Here is a 23,186-nt window from a genome sequence, read left to right on the forward strand (position 1 = left end):
CTCTAAAATGAAAAATTTTCTTTTTAACCTTTCTATAATTTATAAAATTTTAAATTATTAATAATAAAATTACACTTTGTTCCCCAAATGATAAAAATTTACTTTATTCCTTTAAAATTATAAAAGTATAGACTATTAAAATGATAAATTTATGTTTTTACTATAATAAAAATATACAACTTAATTTTAGGCCATAACATTTTTTTGATTTCACCTCAAAATTCATTCTACATAAAATCAAGTCACGAAGTGTAATTATAACATGCTAAATGCACTAGATATATTGGAATAAAGATCTTTACATGCTTATCCACATTCTTTTCCACTTGATGTGGTAACCATTAACAATCACGAATCATGGCCCATTTGGGTGCCACTATAATGGTAAAAAGCAAACTATAATGACACAATCCTTTCAATAAAACTATTAATTAATTTGTACCTTCTTTGGATAAAACAACTTTACCTTCTCCTCCTCCGATGTGCTTTTTTTTTTTCACCCTAAAATATATGACAGTTACAAATTCATGTATATGCATATGCATGTACAAATACAGCTATTCGGTGCCAACATTATATGTATACATGCAAATGCAGTGTATCTCTTAGGGAAATTCCCCATCCTATATTCTATTTTATTATAGCATGAAATGTTTACCTAATTATCTCTAGGAACGAAATTAGTCTTCAATATGTGTGTTTTTTTTTAGAAAAAAAAAACAATTATCTTCCATTTATAATTTCAGTTTTTAAAGATTGATTTAGATTAGGTAAAATTAATTGCACCAAAAGACAACCCTAATGTGGAATATTGATTTAGTTTTAATTTGATTGGTATATGCATTGTTATCAATACAGAATGATGTGAATTTGAGTATGTTGAAACACATTATCCTCTTATTTATGGGTTGAGAAAGAGTTATAAATAGTTCTAAGTATTATGTGAAAAAAAAGCATATATAATCATAACATGTAATGAGATTGTTAAACAAATTATTAATTTATATAATTATTTTAAAAAATTCAATTATACTTAAATAGGTTTTTTATTGCGGTTTTCAAAGTTGTCATTTCAGCATTTGTGTTCATAATTAATATTCTAACATAGATGATAAGATAATGTATTTATTTTGGTCATCTGCGGCTCACTATTTTACTTGCCCTTTGAAATTTGAAGTCATTGGGTAACTAATTTTATCTTTTAGCTTTTGGTCAAAACAATTATTTGACTATAATGTCCTTTTCTTACATTAAATAAATGCATGTGGAAAATGGCACTTTTGACTTCTCTACTGCAAAATACGATGTGACAATAACTGTTAGATTAAGTCAGGATAAAAAAAATAAGAATTATTGCTCATACATAATGGAGAGGTTGCATATGAAAATGACATAAACATGTTTTCTTCTATTTGTTTTGTGAAAAAGTAATTTAGTGAATTGAAAATAATTTTTTAGTCAATTAAAAACTAGAACCACAAGTCATTTTTATGAAAATAGCCTTTTTATGATTATCTTAATTTTTATATAAAAATTAATTGTTATTTTAAAACTAATTTTGAACTTTAAAATACTAAAACATTGATATCAAATATTATAATTTTCAATATTATTAAATACACATATTTATATTTAATAATATAATAAAATTTAACATTAATGATAGTTTTCAATTTTAAATAAGAGTTTGCTTCTGGTTACATTTTAATCACTTATGTTATCGACCACTCTACCGTTAAAATCCGTTACCTCTCAAACAGTAGTCCGATGTGACAATTAAAATGAGTTTTAAATTAGTTATCCTATTATCAAATGGATCAATTTTTGTTTGTACTATTAAATAACAAAATCAAAATTTCCTATTTAAAATAAAAACACTTGTTCAATTTTTAAGCAATAATTAACAAAATGGCATGATTTGATATTTTTAATAAATTAATTTAATAGTAAAAGTGTGAACAATAGCAGGAGCTGCCAAACACTTTTACCCTTCATTATGTGTATGCGGGACCGTGAATAGTTAGTAGCTCCAAAACAAAAGAAGAAAAAGAGAGAATTAGCCAAACAAAAGGAGGCCCATCGCCAGCCAATGTACACTCCAAAATGTCCCCTCGTGTGTGTGCCCGCTATCACCACCCACACGTGTGACATTTTATATATGGTCAATTTCATTGAATCAATGGTGTTTTACTACATTCATCTTTAGCATTTAGAAATAATTTGGTGAGCAGGACATTCTCATGTTGGGAATAATAGAGTAGAAACGTGTTTTGACGATAGAGACTTCACTTTACACCCTAAATATATGATAGAACTATAGGTTAACCTATTACATACCCACACTTTCTTTTTTCTTTCAAAATTGGATTTCATAATTTTAATAAACCCTAATCTCCCAAAACTTGGCATTAAATATGTTTTACCGAAAGAGTATAATTATATCATAATTCCTTATATTATATTTGATGGTATAAATTATAATTATATAGTTTTAAATTACAAAAAAAAATATTAATTATTATAAAAATATGAATAATTCTTGAAGTAACAAAATCTAAAGTGAAATCATCATTTTTTTAAAAAATTCACAAATATGATTACTAATAAAATTAACAAAAATAAATAAATATCTAACACAATTTTATCTAATTACTCTAGCATAAATAAATTATTGACATCATCGTTGATACTTCACCAAAGTATAAATAATTAGCAACAAATAATTTATAATTTAGTTAAATTTAGTATAAATAATTTATAATAAATACTAGATAATTTATTTAAATATTTATAGCTCAAAATGTATTAGAAATGCAACACCTCAACCCCGGCCTAGACGTTATGGTCGAATCTGGAGAAGTTACATCAATTCGTTTGAAAAACTAAAATCTAGCTTAGAAATTGTGGGATCTGAAAATTTAGCTAAGCTCATACGAGTTTTAGGAAATTCTCAAGTTTGAAAACACCTATTTCACAACATGATATCTTAAATATTTACTTATAAATATAGCAGAAACTTTCAGAAATTTCACTCTAACTTTAGTAATCACGTGATTAAAAAATTAATTTTTGGCAAAACTCTTACATTGTTATCTAGAAAAACTCATGCGCAGAACTTACTCATTTTACGGAAAAACATTTAGTTTAACACTTAACTTTGCAGCGGATATTTTTAGAATTTTTAAGTTTTGAAAATTGAATCTCAATTTGTCAAATTTGTATGATTTTGCAGTTTTACGTTTAAGAACACTCAAAAACTATCAAACAAATCAAAAACCCAAAACAAAACCAAATCCAAAAAATTAGTCCAAAAATCAACAATCCAAAAACTTTAATTAAAATTATTCGAATCGTCTTATGTGGAAAACCAATCCGAGCTCCAGCACGTCGTCCAGTCCTAAACTTGTTGATTACATGAGAGGATAACAAACAAAGAGTAAGCTTCACAAGATTAGTGTGTAACACATCTCAAGCAACAAATCATATATACATAAATAAACAGATGCATTTTTAGATACATATTCAAACATGTTGTCATATACAAATTCAGATGTATTATCATAATCAGATTAGATGCGTATCATATTCAGATACAAATACAGACACAGATTTAGATACAGATGCTGTCACACCTCATATTTTTATTATTATTTGGCACAAGAATGAGAACAAGGAAGTGAGTAGTTTGGTGGTTTAATAACTCCTTAGTTATCTTAATGGTCCAAGGTTCAAGTCTATTGTTCACACCTCTTTAATTAAATTTTTTTACAATTTTACCCATGTGCTTCCGGAGTTGTTGTCCACCCTATAGTTACCATAATTAGGAGGATTCTTTTCCCTCTATGTCTCCCTCCCTTTCCAAAACTTCTCACCCTTGCCATAGAAAATGTTTATTAAACCTAGTCCATATTAACCAAACCCTTTTCACATTCACCACCTCTCCTTGCTACCCTTTCCTCCAATTTCTCCATTTTTTCTCTCCATTTTCACCTATTTTCTCCCTTTTCTAGCCACCACCTTTTCTCTTTTCATTTCTTTTCCTCCCTTTCTCCACTGTGATCGGCCATAACACCATCTAGCACCGCACCTTTTCACCAAAATCATACCACCCCTTCTTCGCAGCTTCTCCTCCCATCATCGCTGTGATTGCTGTCGTGTGCTACCACAAGTTCCTTTCCTCATCCATTTTATCCTTTTTTTATCTTCTTCTCCACCCTTATTGAGTCGACCATATATAGTTCTTTCCTAGACCATCACTCCCTTGTCATCGAGCCACCGTTGGACTGCTGTCGTCACTGTCACCGTTGCCAGTGTTTGAAATTCTTCTCTTTTCTCGTTTCATTGCGAAACTTTAATTTAATTAATCTTATATCCTCTTACTTTAATGATTCTTATAGATCGCTCAACTCTCAAATCTCGTTTTTATTTTGATTCATCGTCCAATCTGATTTAATCAAGTTTGTAAGTGTAGGTTATTTCGATCATAGACTCATCCTCTTAGTGATTTCATCTCATGGTCGAATGGTATAATGGCCATAGGGATAATTATTTTATTTTATTATTTATTTATCTTCATGCTAATATTGTTCCTTAAAATCTTTGAAGGACCAAATGATAATCATTAGGGAGACCCCTAATTTCGCATTGGAAATCATCTTTTCAAGAGTCCAAAATCGTGGGGTAAATGTTAGTGAGGCTATTAGTAACCAATTTATTAGTGATAAAAATACCTTTAACGGATCCTAACCAATAAACATTATTCTTGTGATTAGATATGCCTTTCGAGTTAGATAAAAGTGAAATCGATACTAAGGTTGTGGCATTTTGGATCTACAATAAAAGGTGTGGGATCGATTCTACTTATTGTATGTAAAATAGTTATTTTTGTTTATTAATAAATTAATTATAATTATTTATGAATACACTAAGTATTCAAAGATGAGTTGAAAAACTCATTACAAAGGACCCAAGTAAGTGACTCTAACTAAAATACATTTTGTGAAATGTATGAGAAATGTGATATGATGTGATTATTGCTATGATAATGATGTATGTGTAGATCTCATTCTCATGACATGTGTTGCATGGCTTATGTGATATATTTGATGATTCAAGTATGTGATATTTATATATGAGTATGTGAATATTGAGATTTATGATCTAATGTGACAAGCATAATCAAAACATGTTAAAGTGATGACTAAGTGAAATGTGATTTTGAGAGCATGTCTACATGCCTAAGTGTTAAAAGTGATTCACATGTGTTTAAAAGTGAAATTGCCATGTCACATGCATAGGGTGATATTTTGTGAATGGTGGAAGTAAATGGCAATATATATGCATATCAATGGTGGCTTGTCCACAAAATGTTATCAGTGGTAGTATATCTGCATATCAGTGGTGGCTTGGCCACAAAGTATTATTAGTGATAGTATATCTGCATATTAGTGGTGGCTTGTCCATAAAGTGTTATCAATGGCAGTTTATCTACAAATCAATGGTGACTTGTCCATAAATGATGTATTGGATGGATAAGTTTTGGGGAACTCGATATTGGTGTATAGCGGAGATGGGTAGGAAATTTTATAAAATGTGCATCGTTTTTAAAATATTCATCGATATGTTCACGCATAAGTACCAGTGTTATAATTGATGATTTATTATGATGTTTGATATGTCTTGATTGATATACTTTGATACGAACATGTGAATATATTTGTGTTGATCTCACACTGAACCTTTTAAAACTCACCTACATTACATATGTGTTTCAAATAATTTTCGTGGTTAGGACTCAAATTCGGTTGTCGGTGATGCTCTCGAAAATGGTCTACATAATTATGGATTTTTAACATATTTTGGACTTTTATGGACTTTAATATTTTCTTTTGGGATTTTAATTTGTGTTAGACTATTGAATGGTGGCATGGGATTTTTAAACTTTGGACGTTGGATGTTTTGCATGGTTTAATTATTTATGGATTAAATAGTTTGGTATTTTCCTAATAAAATTATTTTTCGCAAACTTGATTAATCGAATTTGGATTTAAAGATCATTAAATTATTTTCCAAATATTAAATAAGGTTTCTTTCAAAGTTATATTGAAAACATCATTTTAAAAGAAATGTTAGCACATGTTTTTCAAAGATAAACGAACTTACTTCAACTCATGTTTTCACCCTATCTATGGACTATGTAATTGCTTAGATTGAGTCGTAACGTCTAAGCTCGGTTTGAGGGGTTACAGATGCAGTCACAGATCTTACCCCTTTCCGTTACACACAAACTCCTTCCAACTAATCACACCAATTAGGACTACAAGAGTCCATCCATCCAATCACAATGGGTCGTGGTGGTATGCCACTCATAAAGGTGTAGTTGACTGCCAAATAGATATTACGGTTTAACCGCCAAAATTGCAATAATATTGTCAAATACACTTCCTCCATCACATATCAAATCCATCCTGATGCACATGCATAAATGAACTGACACATATATTCCATAAACATATGTCATTCATACTTTCATACGTAATGATGCTTCCGGAGTTATCAGAACACAAATCATACACATATTTTTTTCACATACCTTACATGTATCACATACAAATACAAAACAACATATGTCACATTTCAAGTCTTATTTAAGCTAAACGAACCCCAGAGAAAGTCTAATTACGAATTTCAGAGTCAAACTGGCCTAGGTGAAATTTTTTAAAAAATAAGCCCACACGACTGTGTAACCCACACGACCTAACTAGCCTAGCCCGTATGGCCTACACGGCCTAACATATGCTCGTGTGACCCATACGACCTAACACATGCATGTGTGACCCACACAAACTGCCACATGGCCTACTACACGGTCTGCCACATGGCCTACCACATGACCATGTGACCCACATGGTTTTCCAGACAGCCTACCACACGATCGTATGACCCACATGGTCTGGCACACAGTTTGACACATGGCCATGTGACCAACATAGTCGTGTGACATCAATAGAAAGCTTTTCTACTTTACGCCATTCTCTGTTTTCACATAATCGAGTCACACACTTGATCAATTTATTCTGTCAATTCAACATTTACAATTCCAAAACCTAAAATCAGCATTTATATAACTAATTTTAGTAACAACACGCAAAACTTAATCAAGCTTCAGATCATAAATGCCTACATTCGACTTCCAAACAAACATTAGAACACTTACCCAAAACAAAACACCAATTAGAACGAATTCCTCAGTTTGTCAAACGGTTAATTGGAATCAAATCTCCACCTAAAGATAAATTCACATGGTCAAAACTATAATTACACACTACGAATCAAAAATCCTATCCCAAATATGCCAATCCCTAAAACTAAATTTAAAACTTAGAACCACAACCTTACCACAAATGACCCACAGTGATGCTGAAGAAACGAAGAAGGAGAAATCCCAAAAGAGGAGAAAAGTGTATCAAGGGAAGAAACCGTAGGAGAAAAATCTTATAGCTAAACTTGAATTGAAAAGCAAAGGAAAGAAACAAAAAAAAATTGCAAGAAAGAACAAACTGACGTGAAAGTGGAAGGGGAAAAGAGAGTGGACAGTTTGAGGGAGAGAAATTTTAGGGATTATGCAAAATATCAATTTTAAAAAAAAAATTAACCAAACAAAAATAATAACAATAATAAAAATTAAAGAATAGATAGTTAATTACCCAAATCCTATTTGAGACTTCTAAGATTTGAATTAAATTCAAATTCTGGCTACATGGCAACACGAACAAAGAATAGCAAAAATATTTTCTCTCTTTAGGTAAACTAAAGCCTTACCACTAAACCAATAAGCTTATCCTTGTTAATAAATGCGCAAAATTAATTTATAAAAAAGATGTTCAAAGATAGAGGTTGACAAAAATAACAAAAATTCAAAGGAAATTATTTGAACATATGACCTCTCTCACACAAACACAACTCTTAACTACTAAACCAAATTAAATCACTTATTAAAATTTTCACAATCTTAACTCAAAAACAAAACATGACCACTCTTGGTCTCACAAACCTGATTTCTACTAACCTGGTTTTTGGGACGTGACAAGAAATTGTCAATAAAATTTTCAAATAGTTTAAACAAGATTAGTAAAATATGTGTCTTGACATTAAAATAACTTTTAAAACTTAAATCACATGCTTTAGAAAGGCATATGATAATTGGTTTGAGGACAACTATTTGTTACCCACATAATTATCCCTTTCTCAACCTCTCATAAGAATTGTAGAATGCAATGGGGTACTACAATTACACTAAATTCAGTGAGATCTACAAATTATAATATTTACTCAAACATGTCACACATGTATAAGTACAAGTAAAGATTTTCAAATTAAATACTATGTGGCTTTCTAAATGCACTATTAAGAAATAAAAATAAAATTCTAATTTTATTAAGAAAAACTACATACAATCAACCTTCTCTATAACAACGAGTCGCTATAACAACCAAGTTTCTAGTAGAACTAAATTTTATGTTTTATTTTAACTCTCTATGAGTGGGTTTGGATGAGCAGTGGGGTGCGGTATGTTTAACTTACTTTTTGTCTCACGTTACAGTATCGCTACAATATCTAATCTCACCGCCACCACTGTTTTTACACTAACCGCATGTAAATGCACCACCCATCCAAACCCACCCTATAACAACTTTCCCTTATAGCAACAACATCCATAATTATGAAGTACATTCTTTATTAAATTAGTTCTGTATAACAACATAATATCTAAAATTACAGCTATTTCATATAAGCAAGCCTATTAATTATAATTTATTAAATAAAAACAATATTAATTTGTAACTCCCTGAATAATTTAACTTTATTTCTGGGAATCTGACACAAATGTGTATCTGTTTCAGTGGCTAAGTGTTATGGGGGAGTGTATGAGGTCTTCGGTTCAAGACCTACTTTTGGCAAACTCTGTTATTTTTTATCTTAGCCTTATCCCTGTTGGATGGGTTTAGGTAGTATTGTTTGTAAACTTATATTAGAATGAGTCTGCTGGTTCGAGTGGTAAAGAGTTAACTTGTTGGGGGTCTTGTGTTCAAATCCCTACGTGAGCATAGGTGACATTTTAGTTATAAGACAGAAGTTGGGTGGAAGTAAAATTCTGAAGTGGTTGTGAGTTAGTAGGTTAGTTAGTGGGATAATGGGGGTAAAGATATTGTAGGATTTAAATTTTGTTTTGTTTTTATTTTTATTTTTATTTTTATTTTTCCTTTATTCTATTTTTTTTACGTTTGTTTCTCCCCTTTTTTCCTTTTCGTCTACGTTTTTCTTTTTGGTTCTTTAATTTCTACTCCGTTTGACAATTTATTGTTCCAATCATTTCTGTTTGTTATTCCGGTGGTTTCTCGTCTGTTTCGGTAAGTTTTGACGATTTGTTTTGGTCATTTTTCTTTTCTTTTAAATTGACATAGTGGTGTGGTTAAGGAAGTTAATTTCCTGCGAATCTGTTGCGTGTTTTTGTTGGCGGTAAGTTGGGAGTATTGTTAAATTTTTGTTGATGAAGTCATAATTAAATTACTAAAATGGTGTTTGGTACTGTCTTAGGGTTTTGGAGGTCTCGGGATTGCTGTAGCATCAAAAACAAACCAAGTGTGTAACGAAAATACAAGAAATCGAGGTTCAACGAAAGCCAAAAAAGGGGCCTATCGACACCACATGGGTGTGTGGCTGGCTGTGTGGCTAGCCGTGTGCGAGACATGACCATGTGATGGAAAAAGTGTGGCTAGGGTCGCACATGTCGTTTCGATTGACTATGGACCTTCTGTAGGGTCGGTTAGGGCTAACCAAACCTTGTTGTATGATATCTGTTATTCTGATAAACTGATTTGAGTTAGAACTGATTTGTATGTCTAATTGATTGTATAAGCATGTATGATATCCATATATGAGCATGCGAAACATGTTAATTCTATTAATCTGTTATCTGTATTCTGTATCTGTGTACAGGATGGGATTTGTATATGTGGAGGAAGTGTTCTGTACGGCAACCTTTCACCTATTTTCTCGCAGCTTGGCTACATACTATTTTGTTATAGTGTGTAGGGATGGGTGGGTGTTTTATACCCTACATTGTGTGATAGAATGGTCAGAGATGATGTGTAGAGGATGGGGGTAGGATTCTGTATATCTGTTTAAATTATCTGATTCCGATATCTATTTCTGTTAAGGACTTAAGTCCATATCTGTATATGTTCTGCAATATGAGAATTCTGTGTATATTTGCATGACTATCTCTGTTGGGTTACACACTGAGTTTACGAAAACTCACATTTGTTTATCTGTTTTTTTAGGTAATCCTCTGACATAGACGGGTCGGTGCGACGGAGGCTTAGCAGTGACCACTAGTATAAAACTTTCTTTTAATTATCGATTATAATTTAAATCCTGGTTTTTCTTGAAAGTTTATAATTTATGAGACTTTCCAGACTGTTTGATTTTTAATTTTGGTTTTGGTTGCGTTTTAAACTTTACACTGCGATGTTTGACAAAATCTCAATTTCACGAAAACAAAGGTTTTTTTGTCTAAAAATTCAAACACGATTTTTATCGACAACGATTTATCAAATTTCTGCTGCAAAATAAGTTTTATAAGAGAATAAATCAACAACCAATATGTTTGATAAAAGTGGATTCTTTAGTAAACAATTAAATGCGAGAAACTTAACGTATCAAGATCGTTTTCAAAACTCTTCTTCGTAACACTCCCAGATTCGACCATAATGTCTAGGTCGAGTTTGGGGTGTTACATAATTTATATATTATTTCAATAAAATGTTTAAATTTCACATAAAAAAATCTATTAATTATATTTATTAAATGAAAATACTTTTCAATAAGTGAAATTAAATATATCAAGTCAATAAACTATTAAATTCACTAATTAAATATTCTACAATAAATTTAAAACATCATAAACTTATAAATTGATTACTTGAATTTAATAACTTGTGATAAATTAATTAATTTAATTTGATAACTCATACCAGTTAAATGAACTTGTTGGATTTATGAACTTCATAGTTAATCATGTGAAAGAATGTAAAATAAAATATGCATAAGAGTAATAATGCATGCACATGTTATATGCCTTTTAATTTTGATGATTTGGTTCTCGCTTTCTTTCTTTTTTGAACATAATTCTCATTTTTTTTATTTGATGGAAATTCACAATATGAATTCCATGATAAATTTACAATCTATAATAACATGTTATTATTGGTGTATGACAATAACCACTCTATAATAAACAAAATAGAGAGGGTGAACGGTATATAATATTTGATAAAGCATATATATATGTATATATATCAACAAAATAATTAATATACATTTTTTAGGATTATTATTTGATACACACGGTAGAGTTTTCTAACTTCACAAGCAGGGTAAAAAAATCATAATGTGTTTCATTTTTTTTTATTTTTTAAATATCAATTAAGGACATTTATTAAGCTCTTAACCCTACTTGTGGAATTAAAAAAACTCAATCATTTACGTATCAAATAAGTATTATTCTTATATAGGGATAAATCCCAAAACTATACATTAACTATGGTTTAATGTGTAATTGTATACATAAACTTTGATCCTGTGCAATTTTATACGTGAAATTTTGATTTGATCAAATTCTTGTACATTATTAACGCAATTATTGATATAACATCATTTTACGTTTATATATTGCATACATAAATAATTATATTTATTCAATATAAAAATAAATTGATCTATTTATTTCTTTAAATGTGTATGATTATATCAAAATTCAAGTTTCAAGTATATATTTGAACCACAATAATTTTTTTGAAACGGTAAATTCATTAATTCATTCAATTAATGGAACCATACAATTCAAGGGAAAAAATATCAAACTCGCTCCTTGTAAATGATGAAGGACAAGCTCTATCAACACAACAAAGGCTTTAGCCTTAGCATCAACAGAACATTATGACACGTTGACAATTGGCTTTGTACAATTCAAGCACGACATATCTAGAGTGATTGCAAGCACTTAATACGATAAGGAAATCAACCCTAGATGGTCCAAGCAGAGAGTAAAAATCGACAAAAGAATCGAGCATTCACCAAACTAGAGAGGATGACGACAAAATCATCCCTAAGATCACTTGTAAAATTAAGATTACATGCCTAAGTAAGACTAAAAAACATGCTACAAGAGCAGACAAAAATTTCTAAAACTGAAGACTTATTAAACAATGGAAAACAAACAAAAAAACATATAAAACTTAAGACAACACAAGTCCAAATCGACTCATGAAATTATTTATTATTCTGAAACACTTTCAAAACAGAAACAGATTAAGAAGTTGACGAAGAGCCACCTACTTTCCAAGAGAAACTACTGGTGGTCGGTGGAATTTTAGCTAACGACAAGCCACCATCAACTGTCCATCACAACTTGTAAAGACAACAAAGATACCCACAAAATAAATCTATGAATTGAAAAGAGAGAAGACATGTGTAGTGAATGAGAAAAAGAAAGAAAGAAAGGGTTGATGGAAGGGGAAAAAGGCGGGCGATAGCCAACCCGAAGGTTGGCACCACCGCTAGGCAAAACAAAAGATAAGAAGCAAACGGCTTGGAGAAAAAAGGAACTACAATTAAAGTTCCATATGTATAATTGTACTAAATTAAAGTTCATATATACGGTTGCACATTAAATCATAACTCATGTATCATTTTGAGATTTACCCTTTCTATATATAACTACAAAATAATGGGTACTAAATTGGAGATTAAACCTATCAGAAGTCAGTCTAAAAAACAATAGATATGTATGATGAAGTAGCTATCAAGAAATCCGACGCACATCTTGGCAATTAAGGCGTAAACGTGGCAATGCAAAGCTCACGGGTGAATTGTCGCCCTCCTACCCTTACAAGGAATTTATTGAGAAAGGGATTGAAAATTTTAGATGCAATGAATCCCCTTCCCATATTTCTTTCATCCCTTTCCATTATGGTTAGGATGTCTTATTCATAGGGTAAATATGTCATTATCCTTACATATAAAAGAAAATTAAATGAAATATATTTATAAAAGAAGATGGATGATATTATGGGGAGGGATCTACTTATATCAGTGTAAAATTTAAGAGGTTTTATAACATTTCGTAACTTTTTATATGATTAATATATTTATCAATATAGTTTTATTTGTCATGCATGTAAATTTTTAAATCGATTTGATATTTTTATCATATCAATCTGAAATATTATCTATATTAATATATATTTAACGATTGATTGTTTTTACATAAAATGAATAGTTAGAACTTTTTTTATTTAGTCCAAGCTTGACGTGCATAATCTATATGAATTAAGTATGAAGTGTGACGGTTGAATTGTTAAAATACTAATCATATAAAAAGTTTTAAAAGGGTACAAAACCACTTAAATTTTTATGTTAGTGTAGGTGGATCACTCCCGTGATATGGATATATATATTGCAATATGAGTATCATTAGAAAAAAATAATAATATCAATGTCATTAAAATAGAAAACAAAAATATATTTATATTAAATATAACTAAAATGGTAATATTTTGTTTAAGAATTTTATTATAGGGTTAGTATTTGATATACTAACATTGAGTGTATTTTTTTTATTTCACAAGTAGTCTTAAAAAATTGTTACCTGTCCTTTTTAAAATATATATATATATTTTTAATATTTTACTATACTTTTATAAGACACTTGTTAACTTCTTGACTTTACTCGTGGAGTTTATAAATTTTAATGTTAGTAGTGCCATGTTTATTAAATAAAAAATTAAGGAAATTAAAAAAAATAAAAACTAGAATTTGAATGAAGAATGAGTTATTTAAATTCCTTTGAAATTTCATATAAATTTTGAAGTTTTCTATTAATTTTACTTAAACTAGTTAATTAATTTATGATATTTTATTTTATTTTTATAAAAATGATATTTATTCTCTAGATCCCTCATTCAAGCACTCGATTATATTAGATTTTTCTTTTCTTTTTAAAGATAGAAAGAGCTACTCCGAATTTGTAGACAAGTGTTACTATCACAAGATCAACACAAAATAACCAGACTTATCTAATGTGATTTGGACACTTTAGCTTATGTCCAACATCCAAAATAAATAGCATTTTACTAAACTCGTAACTTTAATACAAACCTAGTTTAAAAAAATCCTACAAGGATTATCTCTCTCTCTCTTTTACAAGTCACAAGGATTATATCTCATTTACTATTTAATTTTAAAAGCTAAACAATCATCTTTATTTATAGAGTTTGTTATAATAAACGTAGATAATAACAATAACACTACTGTAAAACAATACGAAAAAGAAAAAGAAAACACATAGATTTTACGTAGAAACTCTTTCGGGAAAAAACCATGGACAGAGGACGAGAAATTCACTAATATTGAAAATTGAATGATACAAGAGTTTCGACTACATCTATTTAAAGGATGAAAAACCCTATTCTAATCAATCTCAAATACAAGAGCTTCAAACCCTCATTATAAAAATTTCCATAGGATTATATCTATCCTCTACTACATGATTCTAAAGGTTAAGCCTACTATATATTCATAGGGCTAGTACTTAATAAGTAGTAAGATTTCCTACTAACAATATCTATTTCATTACCAAACGTTGTATTGGACTAGAATGTTATTCCAATTTAAATTTTGGAATCAAAATATCCTATATCCTAACCAAGTTGATCAAGGCTGTTGGCTATAGGGTAAATTATTGTGTGAAGTAGAATCTCAATATAATGGATCCACTTATTTACAATGATTGCTTAGCAGTTTAAGTTGGTGAATGTTCATCAGGCATCAAACGAACCTAAAGACCATTATTATATTAATATCGAAATGTAAAATATTAGGAAGATGCTTCCATCTTTGCCTAGTATTCATAGAATTTGATAAATACAAGCATAATTTATTGAGTTGTGCTCACTTGTTGGGGAACAAAGGAAAATAGAGATGTCCAAATTAATAAAAAGAAAATGAACGAAGCAATTAGGCAAATGGTGATTAAGAAAAATGAGTTGGGTGGTTTTCATGGGACCCAAATTGTCCCAAACAATTACTGTTAAAAAGTGTCATCGGATAAATATGATTCAATTTCAATCATCTGAAACCCAAAGAGAGGAGTGGGGTTGTTGATTGGCTGGCATCAATAGGAGAGACCAGGCAGAGTAGAAGGGAAAACCACATAATGAATGCAAAGTATTGTGGACCCTTAGTGTGCCTGTGGTCCTTCACCTTTACCAAACCTTATGAGTTGTAGCTTAAAAGCTCAAAGATGTATGAGAAAAAACCACAGCTGCTGATAGATGTGGACCATTGTGACGACTATTTCAAAGTCTAAAGTAGTGTGCATTATTGATACGCTCGTGTGCTTCCATGAAAGCAACGCATATGCGATTCATATTAACCAACGCGATTCTATTGTCGGTGCAGGTGCCCATGTTTTCTTACCACCTCCACTTCGCCAATACATAGAGCTGCATGCCTGGAATCAAAATTACATCTTATAATATCATATTTAATTAACACCGATTACAAATTTAATTTCTAAACAATATACCCTCTTCCCTTTATCAAAATTAGCTCCAAAAATGTAATAGGTCTAGCAAATTTTTGTTTGTTAATTTCCCAACACAAACAAATTTGTCAAATCTTTATGTCATATCATAATTATTTGGAGATTAGCCAGAATATTTCCACCCTTTCATCCTCATCTAAAGCCATGTTTCTTTTCTAACAACTCTCTTGCAGTCCTCATTTTTATTAGTTGGTTCGTTGGATCTGTTACTTTTTTATGTACAATATCTAAAATCATTTATAACTCTTCTTCAACTCTTAAATAGTAAAATAATGTATTTTAATACACTTGAACTCACATGTTCTTACATTGACAACAATATTCATGTCAATCGAGTTAGTAATTAATCGACTATATTTTAAAAAAATATTAATTAATGATACATAACAATTTCATTGAGTTGTTATTAAATCAAATAATTCTTTTATGAAAAAAAAGACGCATAACATCATCCTATAAAATAAAAAGTTAATTTTTTAAAATTTTCTCATAATCTTATTTGATTTAATACTTTCACTATAAAATAAAAAAAAAGTTTAAACTGCAAAATATCATTTTATTTAATCCTAGTATATATTTTTTATATTATTAAAATATTTTTAAAATTTTACAAATACAAAAATTTTCATATTGCATATCTTTTATGTTCTTTATTTTTAATGTAATTATTTTTTTAACCCATGAAAATTCAATAATCTAAGTCTTTTAAAAAAATTATTTACTCAAACGCAAATATTAAAATTTAGAAATAATATATTTTAAAATTTCTCATCCAAACATATTTATCTTTTTTAAAAGAAGAAAGCATTCATGTGGTTCCATGTCCTTATCAATATGAGGTAATGGTTCCAAAAGGAGACCATACCCACATGCATGGTTACCCATAGTTATGTATCAAATGAAAGCCCTAAACTAAACCAAGTCATACCCATAAACAACAACCCATGTGGACTCAACCCAAGTCACTTCGAATCTACCCACCAGTCATTACATCCAATGCTCCAGATTTGTTCCCTACAAAACTCATCAATACATCTGAAACCGTCTGATCTTTTCTGATATCACAGACTTCAATATATATATGGGCGGCCAAACCTTTGTCCCAACCTTGTCCCTCTATTTTTAAGACAGCTGCCTAAATTATGCTGTTCATGTGACAGACATCTTAGCTGCCCCATGTCCAAATTCATGCACTCAACATACCTTTATCGCCATATATTCCCATCTATAAAGTATCATAGAAATTTCCTAAGGCTTCAACACTTGCGTATGTTCTTCATCATCATCTACCCTTTCTTGAATTATATATAGCAGAACTCATAGCAACATTTCCAAATATATACATATCAACCACAGTTCAATACATCGATCTATCGACCAATCAATCAGCTATCAACGTTCAATCAATCATGGTGTTTGAGAAAGATCTTAACCTTTATGCCACGGAGCTCCGATTAGGCCTACCAGGCTCATCGGAGGAGTCTATTAGGATCAGTAACAAAAGAGCCTTGCCTGATATGAATGATGATTCTGGTGTTGCAGCTGCTAAAAAATGTGACCAAGAAACTGCTCCACCCACCAAGTAAGCACATGGGAAAAAAATCCATGTTTTTTTTGTATAGTTTCTTTTTATTGATTAATGATTACTGATGATATACATATATGTATATATTGCAGGGCACAAGTTGTAGGGTGGCCACCGATCCGATCATACAGAAAAAACAGCCTTCAAACAAAGAAAACTGAGGCTGAAACGGGTGGAATGTATGTCAAAGTTAGCATGGATGGAGCTCCTTATCTTAGAAAGATTGATTTAAAGGTTTATAAAGGATACCCAGAATTGTTCAAGGCCATGGAAGACATGTTCAAGTTCAAAGTTGGTAAATATTCAGAAAGGGAAGGATACAATGGATCAGAATTTGTGCCTACTTATGAAGATAAAGATGGTGATTGGATGTTGGTGGGAGATGTACCATGGGAGTAAGTTCTTTACCCCATTTTATATATATAAATTCATTAATTTTTTTAATTAAAACAAAATAAATGCTTACAAATTTTATGTTTTGTCTATGCAGAATGTTCATTAATGCTTGCAAAAGGCTGAGGATCGTGAGAGGATCAGAAGCAAGAGGCTTGGGCTGTGTTGTATGAAAACAAAATAACCCATAAATTGACAATTTCGAAGCCACTTTACAAATGATTCAGAAATAAGTTGAGGTCCTTTTTTTTTTTTTTTGCTTTGGGTTGATTGGCAAGAAAGAAAAAGAAACATTTTTTGTTCATGTATAGTTTGGAAATTGGCATGTTTTGATTTTCGTGGAATTTGTACAAAGGGAAATACGATTTTCCTTTTTTTTTTCCATGTATCATGTAACAAGGAAAATTATATTATTAATTAAAAGGATGGATTCATCCCATTTTGTAATTCTTTTCCTTGGGTATTTACCCAGATGGTGGATCAGTATATATTCTGGAAAATGGACATTTTAGAGTTTAAAATTCATGATAAGACACACAAATCTTAATTTTCAATAGTTCCATAAAGGCATTTCACATCAAAGTTAGAAATAATTTGCAATTTGCTTAACAAAGTTAAATTAATAATTATTACTTGTCTCCTAAAGATAATATTGGAAGAGTTAGATACGTAGTCGAATTTGTTAGTTATAACAAATTAAGAATTTTTTAAGTATTAAAATAAAATTACTAAATAATTAATACAAATAAATAATAACACAAATATTCATTTCATAAATTATAATAATAAAATTATGTAAACTGGATTTTTACAAATTTATAATACTAATCGAATTACTGACTTTTAGAGTGTTTGGTAAATAGAGTTTTAGGGGTTCTTTTTTTTCTGCTGATTTGGAAGCAAATAGAGGATTGGATAGTCAAACCCTCTAATTGTAGTGTTTGGTGAATGGAGATTTGCAAGAACTTGTTAAGCTAACACCTTCGATGGGCAACGTGGCAACGTTTTTCACTGCTGGTTGGGAATGAGATATGTGGAATGACATATCTTACTATGCTTGCTCAAAAATTACTCACTTTGCCACGTGCTCTTATTTGTAGCATATCCTTATTTATTATTGAGCACATATCAGCTTTCACCTATCAACTAAATTTTACAAAACATTTTTAAATTGTTAGAGATGTGACCCAAATTCATGATAAAATAAAATAAAAGTGGTAAAATACAAGTGTGCAAGAGAAGTTCGAATAGAAGTACTTCATCTGTTTAATGTCGATTTGAATAAGGTGTTTTAACCTTACTGCATTACTTCTATTTTATTTTGATTAGAATATAGTTTTACACACCTATAAATAAACATAGCCTACTCCTCTTGTACTCATTTGAATTCGACATAGTGAATTATCTTCTCCTTTGCCCATGGTTTTTTCTGAAAAGGATTCTACGTAAAAATTTGTGTGTTTTTCATTTTTCTTTCTCTTTTCTTTGTGATACATTTTCATTATTAATGTTCTATTTTTCACAAATTGGTATATGAGCTTTCCAGGTTGCTTATCTCGATCACGGTAATGGCGTCGCTGAAGTATGAAATTTTGCTGTTGGATCGCAACACCAGATTTGCATTTTGACAGATTAAGATGTAGGCAGTTCTTGCACAGATGGATCTAGAGGATGCCTTGCTAGGGATAGATAAGATGTCTTTGACATTGACGGATAAAGAGAAGAAGCGTAAGGATCGAAAGGCTTTGACGCAACTACATCTACATTTGTTTAACAAAATTTTGTAGGATGTGATGAAGGAGAAGACCGCCGCTGCATTATGGAAGAGCTTGAAGCAGTTATGTATGTCAAAAACTCTAACCAACAAGCTGCATATGAAGCAACGTCTTTATGTTCATCTTTTGGAGGAAGGTGCGTCTATGCACGAACACTTAACAGTGTTTAAAGAAATTCTTTCGGACCTTGAGTCCATGGAGGTTCGGTATGATAAAGAAGATCTAGGGTTGATTATGTTTTGTTTGTTGCCCTCGTCTTATTCAACCTTTAGAGACACGATTTTGTATAGCTGCGAGCCTCTCACAGTTGATAAGATTTATGATTCTTTGACCTCGTATGATAAGATAAAGCATCTCGTGGTTAAACCAGACTCTCAGTGAGAAGGTATCATTGTTCGTGGGAAACAAGATTAGAATTTTGATGATTATCGTGGAAGGACACAAGAACGGAATCCTCATGGTAAATCTAAGGGAAGATCGAAGTCTTCAAACAAAGGTAAAACTTGTAACTTCTGTAAGAAAAATGGACACATTAAATCTGAATGTTTTAAGCTACAAAATAATATCAAAAGGGAGGCTAAGAATCAAAACAACAAACAACCAGAAAAATCTGGTCAAGCTGATGTTGTAGAAGACAACAACGATGTCGCATCTGTCAACAATTCTAAAATGAGCGAGGAGTTAATCATTTATCCGGGTTGCACCTTCCACATGAGTCTCAATCGGAATTGGTTTACAACTTACGAAACAGTGTATGAAGGTGTTCTGTTGATGGAAAATAATGCTTCATGTAAAATCGAAGGTGTTGTTTTGATGGAAAATAATGCTTCATGCAAAATCGCAGGTGTTGGAACGATTAAAATTAATATGTTTGACGAAGTTGTCAGAACACTTAGTGTCGTGTAACATGTTTCAGAATTGAAGAGAAATTTGATTTCAATGAGTACTTTTGATTTAAAAGGGTAGAAACACACAACTGAAAGTGGGGTTTTGAAGATTTCCAAAGGTTCCCTCGTTGTGATGAAAGGGCAAAGAAAGACTGTCAAGTTATATGTTTTGCAAGGTTCTACAGTTACTGGTGATGCAGATGTCGCTTCCTTTTCCTTGTTAGATGATGATATTACTAGACTTTGGCATATGCGCCTAGGGAATATGAGTGAGAATAACATGACAAAATTGAGCAAAATAGGACTTCTTGATGGGCAAGGAATTTGCAAACTAAAGTTCTGTAAGCATTGCGTTTTTGGGAAGAAAAGGAGAGTTCGATTAACCAGAGGAATCCATAACATGAAGGGAACATTGGAGTATATTCATTATGATCTGTGGGGGTTATCCAGAGTGCCTTCGAGAGGTAGAGCTAATTATATGCTAACACTTATTGATGATTTTTCTAGAAAAGTTTGGGCATTTTTTCTGAATCAGAAAAGTGATGTGTTTTCCTCATTTAAGTATTGGAAAACTATGATTGAAAAATAGACAGGAAAACAAATAAAACACCTCTATATAGAAAATGGCTTAGAGTACTATTCTGATCAGTTTAATGAACTATGTAAGTCAGAAAGGATCGTGAGACACTTGACAATTCGTCATACTCCATAACAAAACGGTGTTGCAGAATGAATGAACAGTACGATCATGGAGAAGGTTCGATGTATGTTGACGAATGCCAACTTACCAAATTCGTTTTGGGCCGAAGCAGCCTCTACTACTTGTTTTTTGATCAATCTATCTACATCCGTTTCCATTGAGAAAAAAACTCCACAAGAGTTATAGTCTGGTAACCCTATTAATTATTCTGATTTAAAGATCTTTAAGTGTTCTGCGTATGCTCATGTTGATAATGAAAAATTGGAACCGAGATCCATTAAACTTGTTTTCCTTAGTTATAAAGCTGGTGTAAATGGGTAGAAGTTATGGTGTCTTGAAAATAGAAAAATTGTGTTTAGTAAATATGTTATTTTTTATGAAACTATTATGCTACCTTACTTATCTCTTAAAAACTATTCTAATAAAGAACAACAAAAACAAGTGGAGCATCAGATTAATCCAGAATCCACAACAGAGTTGACTACTCAAGCCAGTACAGAAATTCAGAATAAATTTGCTTCTTCACCATAATACTCTATTGCCAAAAATAGAACTAGAAGAGAGATTAAACCTCCAAAGAGGTATGCCGAGGCTGATCTAGTTGCTTATACTTTAAATGTGGCTAAAGATATAGATGCAAACAAAGAGCCATCTACTTATTCTAAGGCGGTTAGCTGTGAAGACTCAGAAAAATGAATCTTTGCTATGCAAGAGGAGATGGAATCACTCCACAAAAACAATACATGGGATCTTGTGAAACTTCCTAAAGGCAAAAAGGTTGTTCGTTGTAAATAGATGTTTAAAAATAAAGAGGGGGCTCCAGGAATTGAAGAACCCAGATATAAAACAATGCTTGTTTCGAAATGTTACAATCAAATTCCAGGTGTAGACTTCACAGATGTGTTCTCCCTAGTTGTGAAGCATAACTTAATTCGAGCTTTGCTTGGTATTGTAGCCATGCATGATTTGGACCTTGAGCAGTTAGATGTAAAAACTATATTTTTGCATAGAGAACTTAGAAGGATATTTACATGCAAAAACTAGAGGGTTTTACAGTCTTAGAAAAATAGGACTATGTTTGCTTGTTGAAAAAGTCCCTTTACGGTTTGAAACAGTCACCAAGATAGTGGTACAAAAGTTTTAATTCCTTTATGACTTCTCATGATTTCAAAAAAAGTAGATTTGACAGTTGTGTTTATTTTAAGAAAAATAGTAATGGTTCTTTTGTGTATCTACTCTTTTATGTTGATAACATATTGATAATAGCGAAAGATAAAGGAGAGATAAGAAAGGTCAAAACCCAGCTTAGTGAAGAATTTGAGATGAAAGATTTGAGACGAGCAAAGAAGATACTTGGTATGAAGATTCTTAGAGATAAAAAAATAAGTAAATTGTACCTAATTCAGAAGGGGTACATTGAGAAAGTTCTTTACAGGTTCAATATGCAAAATGCTAAGCCTGTTAGTACTCCTTTAGCAGCTCATTTCAGGCTTTCATCAGCTTTGTGTCTACAATCAAATGATGAGATTGAGTACATGTCACATGTTCCATGTTTCATATTCTAGTGCAATAAGATCTGTCATGTATGCTATAATTTGGTCACGTCCATATTTATCATATGCAGTCAGTGCAGTTAGCCGATACATGGCGAATCCCAGTAAAGAACATTAGAAAGTAGTTCAGTGGATTTTAAGATACTTACAAGGTACTACTGATGTTTGCTTGCAATTTTGAAGAACTAGAGATGGAGTCACTGGGTATGTTGATGTCGATTTTGCTAGAGACCTTGATAGAAGAAGATTTCTCACAGGTTATGTCTTTAGAATCAAAGGTTGTGCAATTAGCTGGAAAGCCACTTTGCAAACTACAGTCGCTTTGTCTACCATTGAAGCTTAGTACATGGCGACTATTGAGGCTTGTAAAGAAGCCATTTGGTTGAAGGTACTCTTTAGTGAACTCAATGAAGACCTTCAAATCAGTACAATATTTTGTGACAGTCAAAGTGTCATCTTCCTTACAAAAGATCAAATATTTCATGAGAAAACAAAGCACATTGTTGTTTGGTATCATTTTGTTCGTGATATTATTGCTCGTGGTGATATTGTTGTGAGCAAAATTAGTACTTATGAAAACCCTGCAGATATGATGACTAAGTCACTTCCCATAACCAAGTTTGAGC

At 31.2% G+C, this 23,186-nt stretch overlaps 1 protein-coding gene across 1 annotated transcript; it reads left to right on the plus strand.

The window, feature by feature from the left end:
- The first annotated feature begins 16,776 nt into the window (after window positions 1-16,776).
- On the plus strand, window positions 16,777-18,092 carry LOC107926752 (auxin-induced protein 22D). Its single transcript, XM_016857675.2, has 3 exons — window positions 16,777-17,249; window positions 17,345-17,647; window positions 17,743-18,092. The coding sequence occupies exons 1-3, from the start codon at window positions 17,077-17,079 to the stop codon at window positions 17,816-17,818; spliced, it is 552 nt and encodes a 183-aa protein (XP_016713164.1). The 5' UTR covers window positions 16,777-17,076; the 3' UTR covers window positions 17,819-18,092.
- Window positions 18,093-23,186: the final 5,094 nt, after the last annotated feature.

This window comes from Gossypium hirsutum, chromosome D11 (genome assembly GCF_007990345.1).
Source record: "Gossypium hirsutum isolate 1008001.06 chromosome D11, Gossypium_hirsutum_v2.1, whole genome shotgun sequence".
NCBI lineage: Eukaryota > Viridiplantae > Streptophyta > Magnoliopsida > Malvales > Malvaceae > Gossypium > Gossypium hirsutum.

Bases quoted from the DNA above. Each gene is read 5' to 3' on its own strand.
- LOC107926752 (XM_016857675.2), top strand. From the start codon at position 17,077: ATGGTGTTTGAGAAAGATCTTAACCTTTATGCCACGGAGCTCCGATTA. The intron at 17,250-17,344 runs GTAAGCACATGG...TATATATTGCAG, and splicing joins GAAACTGCTCCACCCACCAA to GGCACAAGTTGTAGGGTGGC. The intron at 17,648-17,742 runs GTAAGTTCTTTA...TTGTCTATGCAG, and splicing joins GTGGGAGATGTACCATGGGA to AATGTTCATTAATGCTTGCA.